At 40.0% G+C, this 7163-nt stretch overlaps 1 protein-coding gene and 1 long non-coding RNA gene across 2 annotated transcripts; one reads left to right on the top strand and one right to left on the bottom strand.

The window, feature by feature from the left end:
• Positions 1–775, top strand: LOC110016415. Its single transcript, XR_002291718.1, has 2 exons — positions 1–389; positions 497–775. It is a non-coding gene; the product is annotated as an uncharacterized LOC110016415 (long non-coding RNA).
• Positions 191–3742, bottom strand: LOC101161824 (CXADR-like membrane protein). Its single transcript, XM_004076668.2, has 4 exons — positions 3607–3742; positions 3108–3452; positions 520–867; positions 191–364 (listed from the first exon to the last, which is right to left on the bottom strand). The coding sequence occupies exons 1-4, from the start codon at positions 3641–3643 to the stop codon at positions 294–296; spliced, it is 801 nt and encodes a 266-aa protein (XP_004076716.1). The 5' UTR covers positions 3644–3742; the 3' UTR covers positions 191–293.
• Positions 3743–7163: the final 3421 nt, after the last annotated feature.

Genomic DNA, 7163 nt, shown 5'->3' with positions numbered 1-7163 from the left:
TGATGAAAAACATACCACTAAAATCTTACCACCTTTCTCCCCAAAGGTGTCTATTTTGGGGGTTTGGGGTTCCTGCCTGCTCCTGTAGTCCACCGTGTTCGAGGACTGGGACCTTTGCTCTGATGCTGATTGATCTGAAGGTTTTCATCAGACCTGTATATGTTTACTCAGGGATCACAGGACACCAACAGTCAGGAATAAGGCCTTTATTTCAGATGAGAAACAGAACCTTCTCTGCAGTTTTTCCTCATTCCTGCTGGTTTTACAGCCGTGGTCGTCTTCCTCTTTACTTTTCACTTTCTGTTGCGGGTTCTGCAGTCTGTGCGGCTGCTCTGTTGTTTTTGTCCAATGATCAAAGGTGGAGCTGAAACAGAAGAATTGATTTCAGGGTAAGCTGATTTCAGAAAACACAATAATATTAACTCGTGTGGTTCCTGCAGCACTTTTCTGATCGATCTACCATCTGTCAGAGTTCTGCTTTTGTTCTCTCACACAGTTTCTCGGACCTTCGTGTCTCACCTTTAACCACTGAGAGATCCATATAATACAGTTCGTCATTGAAGATTCCAGGGATCTTCACTCTGCATGCGTACAGTCCAGAATCTTCCTCTGTGACGTTCCGGATGGTCAGAGAAACATCTCCTTGGTCCAGACGTCCCAGCAGCTGATACCTACTGGAAGCTCTGCTATCTTCCTTCACTCTGGATCCGTCAGTGGCGATGAGCTCATTTCTGCAGCCTAAGAAGTATTGTCCTTCTTTGCCCCAGCACATTGGTATCTCTCCATTGGTGCTTATGTTGTATCCACAGGGCAAAGTGACGTCCTGACCAACGTGAGCCACAATTCCGTCATCGTCGCAGTCAGAGGCTAAACACAGAGAAACATCTGGTCAACTTTAAAACATTTGTTTGTGCAGAAACAGACATTTGTGCTGCACAAATATTATATTTTGTTATTTTTGTCTTTGCACTGAAGTGGTGATGGCTTTAATTTCATTGTACAATAGACAATGACAATAAAAGCCTATCTATGTATCTATGTATCTATCTGTCTGTCTGTCTGTCTGTCTGTCTGTCTGTCTGTCTGTCTGTCTGTCTGTCTACTTTTTGAGATGTTTTAGATCCTTTGGTTTCCTACAGGGATCAAAGCTGGGCCTCTCACTTTCAACATTTTCATAAATGATATGTTTATTGCTTCAAACTGTTTCAAAATGATTCTCTAATTAAAAAAAACATTTTATTGTACAGGCAATTATAAGAAATAATAAGGAACAATATGATAAATAAAGAGTTAATTATATAAACATGAATGGGTAACCATTATTCATCTCTGTGATTATGTTTAAAGGTAGAAAAAAACAAAAGTATTGTCTTGTGGCTATTATAATGTCAAAGCAGAGTTGTCAATCAAAATAAATAATGTCTCAATTAAGAGCGTTACAGAAATCAAATTTTTAGGGCTATTTATTGACAATAAATTAAGAATAAGGAGGAACATCAGACATAAGAACTAAAGTCTCAAAAAGTGTTTCAATGATGAATCAATCCAAATGTATACTAGAATATCCCTTTAGATGTTTATTTTCCTGCTCTTTAATATTACCATACTACAACAGGTATTGTATAAAATGTGGGGTAGCAACTATAAGAGTTCACTGAATCCTCTCTTTTCACTTCAAAGACGAGCCTTTAGATTATACATAAAGTCGGCTATCTTGATCATACAAACACTTTATTAATCCAGACGTTAAAAGCCTGTGTCATTTTTTGAGACATTTTCTGCAGCATGGCAGGAGCGTGGGCGGTGCTGTTGGTGTGGAAATTTCCCATCTTTGTTTACACTCTTTCTCATAGCTTATAGGTCATGACCCTAAGCTAACATAAGCAAAGTACAAAAAACTGTGAGCGATATCAGATATCAGAGCTATCCAGCCGCAGACTTTAAACCAGTTGGCAGCTCAGATAAGGAAAATAAGGACGTTGATGGGTCTATTTGTCTGAAACTGGATGCATCCAAATTATATCCGAGAAGGCAGACTTTGGCCGGCCCATTGCAGATACAGTGTCACAAACCTGACCTCTTTAAAGGTCACCGGGTTTTGAAACAAAGGATAGTGCACTTAGGGAGATTTTAAAAAATATTTACTGATGATAATCAATGAGTAATACACGTTTGTTACTTGAAATGTGATGTGTGATAACTTTATCTGGAAGGATCCATAAATTCTTTCTGATAATAATTAATAACCATTACATTTTTCTTCAGTGAGATGTGCAAGAATGATTTCTGCAATAGTGTAATAATATCCACTGATGATTGTCAATACCAACTTCATGTATATTAGTTGATAAATAATCTGCACTTGGACTAAAAATGCACCACAGCCGCCCCATTTTAGCAATTTGATAGCTTTTTTTGTGGCTAATTTGACAACTAGTGATGTTTTTTGGGTTAATTTGGAGTTGAGGTAATATTTTGCATCTACTGAGGTTTTTTAGGCTAATTTGGAGTCTAGCAACACACCAAATGATGTGGTAAAAATGGCATGTATTGAAGATTTTTTAGCAAATTTGCTGCAAAAGCTTTGACCAAACTTCTGCGGTCTATCGTAATTCTTTTTTAGAAATCAAGACTATAAGCAAATTTAGCATTTTACAAATTTTTCATTTTCAGAAATTCCCTTTAGCAGTTAAATTAAATTGCTTCACCATCTTCACTGACCACATGCAGCAAAAACAATTTAAACTGGTATTATCGAAAGTAATGCAACTTTTCTAGTTTTCTAATCAATGTATAAATTAATAAATAGAATACATGCTATATGTCTCTGTATTTACATATTTTGCTGTTTTTGGTGGTGATATTGCTTGAAAAAAACAAATCAATCTATGATTCGTGAATAGTCTTGTCTAAATCAAAGCAACTGGTGAAGCTGCTTATCATTCTTCTAATGGAAGAACATCAGGTCCATCTATAGCTTTACACATTTCTGCTTCTGTCCAAACAAATGAAACTAAGGAGAAACTAATGAAACCACAGTGATGCTTAGCAGGAGTGTGGCTTTTTTTTTTAAGAAACTCCTGATCATTCTTTGATCATTTTCTCACCTGGTTTAACGGTCAATTGGATATTATGTTTCTCATCGTTGAACAGTCCACTAATCTTCACTCTGCATCCGTACATTCCAGCATCTTCCTCTGTGACGTTCACGATGGTCAGAGAAACGTCTCCTTCATCCAGTCGTCCCAGCAGCTGATACCTGCTGGAAGTTTGAGTTTCTGCTTTCACTTTATGTCCGTCTGTGGCCAGGAGCTCGTCGCTGCAGCCGGTGCTAGGAACACGACCTCGACCCCAGCACACCTTTGTAGGTCCGTTGGCTTTTATGTCATATTTACAGGGCAGAGTGATGCTCTTACCTATTCGCCCGGTAAGTTTCCTATCACATTCAGAGACTGAAGACAGAAACATATTTTTAAAGTTCAGCACAGCAAACCATAAATTCTCTGAAAAACAAATGTGCTTCTGTCCAGCTGACGCAGGAGAAAGGTCTGAAGGTCGGTTTGTTTCACAGTGGAAAAAACTGGAGTACATCAGAATACAGAGTACCTGTGAGGAGCGCCAGCAGCAGCACCAGGATCTTCATGACTGACAGTTATCGCACAAACACACACACTGACACACTGCAGCACAGAGACACACTGAGTCACTCACAGAGGAGGACCACACTGTAAAAGAGGCGGAAACCAAGAACAAATCACAGAGCACCAGCAGACCCCAGAGGCAGGACCACACCTCCTCAGAAATAAAAAAATTGTGTTTCTCTTTGAACTCAAAAACTGGAATACATCACACTTTAAGCCATTTCCTGCAGACTGAGGTTGAAGATCAGCAATTGGGATTTTCTTTTGGGTGATTTCAACTTACATGTGGACGATCCATCAGACTTGTCCAAGATTTTTTAGACGAACCGACCTTTTTAGATGTTCGGATGTTCCCCCCGCTGGAAGGCAGGCCGCAGGCGGGTAAATCTACATTTCATACTGAGAATAATTTTTTATTTGTCCCTGTCAAGTTATGCACTCAAGATGGACTTCATGCTTTCAAGGCTCTAGTAGACTAGAGGTGCCGAACAGAGTTTATAGACTGTAACCTGGTTTCCAAGCTTAATCTGCCCACAGAAGTCTTGGAACACCCCGTTGAAGCTGCAGGACTACAGTAGGGGGTCAACCCTTCTCCAGGATTGTTCACCGCACCAAACTGGTTCTCCTCATCACCTCCGGTAACCATAGGCAACACAGACAGTTTTTCATTACTCAGACCCTTCAAACACCCTTCATTTCGGGGTTTTCCTGACTACGCACCCATAATCCTCAGTTCGACTAGATTAAAGGTAATATTATTAACTGGAGTTCATTTTGTATGGCTAATTGTCTCACATCCGCAGAACCTCTTATTCGTCCTACCTCCAATCAAATTACTGAAGAGATCGATCCCACCCGTATTCCATCGTGCTACCATGATCTAGAATCCGTTTTTAGTAAACCTAAAGCTGGTTCACTTCCCCCTCACAGACCTTATGATTGCTCTATTGAGTTACTTAACGGCGCACCCCTACCTAAGAGCAGGTTATTTAATTTGCCCGGCCCTGAAAAACTAGCCATGGAAAAGTACTTTCTGGAGGCCCTTTCTTCTGACCTTATTCGACCTTCCTCATCCCCTGTTGGGGCAGGATTCTTTTGTGTTGAAAAGGAAGATAAGACCTTGTGCCCATGCATTGACTACCGCGAACTGAACTAGATCACAGTTAAGGACAAATATTCCCTTCATCTTATCAGTTCTGCATTTGACACCATTCAAGAAGCCCGGGTCTTCACTAAACTAGACCTTCGTAACGCTTATCATTTGGTCTGCATTAAGGAGGGAGACGAGTGGAAAACTGCATTTAAACCTCTGTCAGAGCATTTCGAATATTTAGTTACAGTATGCCTTTCGGCCTTACCAACACCCCTGCAGTTTTTCAGTGTTTAGTGACAGACATTCTCGAGCCGGTTTGTCTCGTGCTGGTTTGCGGCACCTTCCATCCGTGAAACCTGGGTTCGACTCCAGGTTGCTCCCTGTTCCCTTCTCTGCTTCTGTGCCGGTCACAAGCCTGGATAAAATGGAAAGGATTGTGTCAGGAAGGGCACCTGGCGTAAAACATTGCCAAAAACTGACCATGTGAATTGCCCTTCTTGGAGGTTATTTCGCTGTGGCGACCCCTGATGGGAAAAGCCAAAAGACAAAGAAGAGCAAATGACATTCTCAGAGACTTCCTAAACCTCTACCTAGACGATACACTTATTTACTCTCCCTACATTACTCAACACAATTGTCATGGAATGTCTGCTCGAAAACCAACTTTATGTTAAAGCTGAGAAATGCGAGTTTCACTCTTCCACCATTTCGTTCCTGGGTTACATTTTTGAAGCAGGCAACATCAGACCAGATCCTACTAAGATTAATGCGGTCTCTAACTGGGAACCCCCTGATAACAGGAAGAAACTACAACAGTTCTTAGAGGGTCGCCAATTTTTATCGACAGTTCATTAGAAATTACAGCACCATAGCATCCCCTCTCACGCAACTAACCTCCATCAATAAACCCTACATCTGTCGACCGAGGCTCAATCTGCGTTTGATAAACTCAAGGAACTATTTGTTACTGCTCCCATCCTCATACAATCAGACCCCACCAGTCAGTTCATTGTGGAAGTAGATGCCTCAGATACAGGCATAGGAGCTGTCCTGTCCCAACGAGAAAGATCTTCTGGCAAATTAAAACCTTGCGCCCTTTTCTCCCGTAAGTTGTCGTTGACCGAACTTAACTACGACGGAGTCCCGGCCAACAGAACCTGTTGTTCTAAGAAAATTTTGGAGAAAACAAAGGCAGATCTGGCCAGATGGTCAGCTCTACCCGTCTCTCTAGCGGGGTGAATTAACACAATCAAAATGGCAGTTCTGCTTAAATGTACGTACTTTTTTTTTCAGTTGAACCCCCTTTTTTCTACCTAAGGTATTCTTTAATAAGTTAGATGGACTTATATCTTAATTTATATGGAATAAAAAATGCCCTAGAATACGCAGGTTTAAATAGTCCTTTCTACTGATTTATTTGTTGATGGTTCATTCATGTCTTTTAAAAAAACATGTGTAAAAATGTGATATTCCCAAGTCTCAATTTTTTAGAGACCCACAGGTCCGCAGCTTTGTAGGAAAACACTTCACTACCTGTCCAATCCAATCGCTTCTTGGTCCTCTCGAAAATTGCCTGCAACCTCAGTCCACCACCAGAGGTCAGGTTTCGCAAATACAGCCGTATTTTCATAATTGATATTAAATTATTCTGTTAATCAACAACTCAAAAGTAATGACTGCTTTTGATTATTTAATTTTCAATACCTTTTGATTTATTGTTACTTATGAATGTTTCAAGTCATTTCAGTGAGCATTGTGGACATTCTTTCTTTAACTGAAGGGTACCAACAATTTTGTCCACCACTGTAGATGTATATACTTGTTTTTTTTTCTTTCCTTCTACAACTGTACAGTTCTTAAGTTTTTATATTATGTATGTGTGTTTTTATAAAAAATTAAAAATCTTTAAGTAAAGTGTTAAAAAAAAGAATTGTTATACATCTAAACCTGACTGTAATGATTATTAAAAAGTTGATTTTTGCATGGTATTGGCCCTTTAATTGAATCAGCAAAAGTACATTTTTTAATTACACTGAAATCAGTTTTTTTTTTGTTAACCATGCCCACAGGGCGAATGCTACCCATTCAGGTGTCCTTGGGCAAGACACTAGCCGCGTTTACATGGGCAAAAGTAATCGGAATGAACGCCTGATCGGAAAGAAAATGCGTCATGTAAACGCCTCGTTGGAATACTTTGCCCCGGTCAGACTCAATCGGATCAAAATTTCTTTCCGATCGAGATACGTAGGCTATACCGATCGTTTATCCGATCGTGGAGCATGTAAACGGTCATTCCGATTGTGTGTCACTACTGCTCTGTTTTTTTTTTTTTTTTTTTCCCTTAACTTGTCCTGTCCAACAGCTAGGCAAACAGATGAGAGCTGAGGGCCTCTTGTGTTGGACATATTTTATTTTAACAAGAGGGGTTA

Source organism: Oryzias latipes, chromosome 14 (genome assembly GCF_002234675.1).
Source record: "Oryzias latipes chromosome 14, ASM223467v1".
Classification (NCBI taxonomy): domain Eukaryota; kingdom Metazoa; phylum Chordata; class Actinopteri; order Beloniformes; family Adrianichthyidae; genus Oryzias; species Oryzias latipes.
This window is presented reverse-complemented; position numbering and strand designations above follow the sequence as displayed.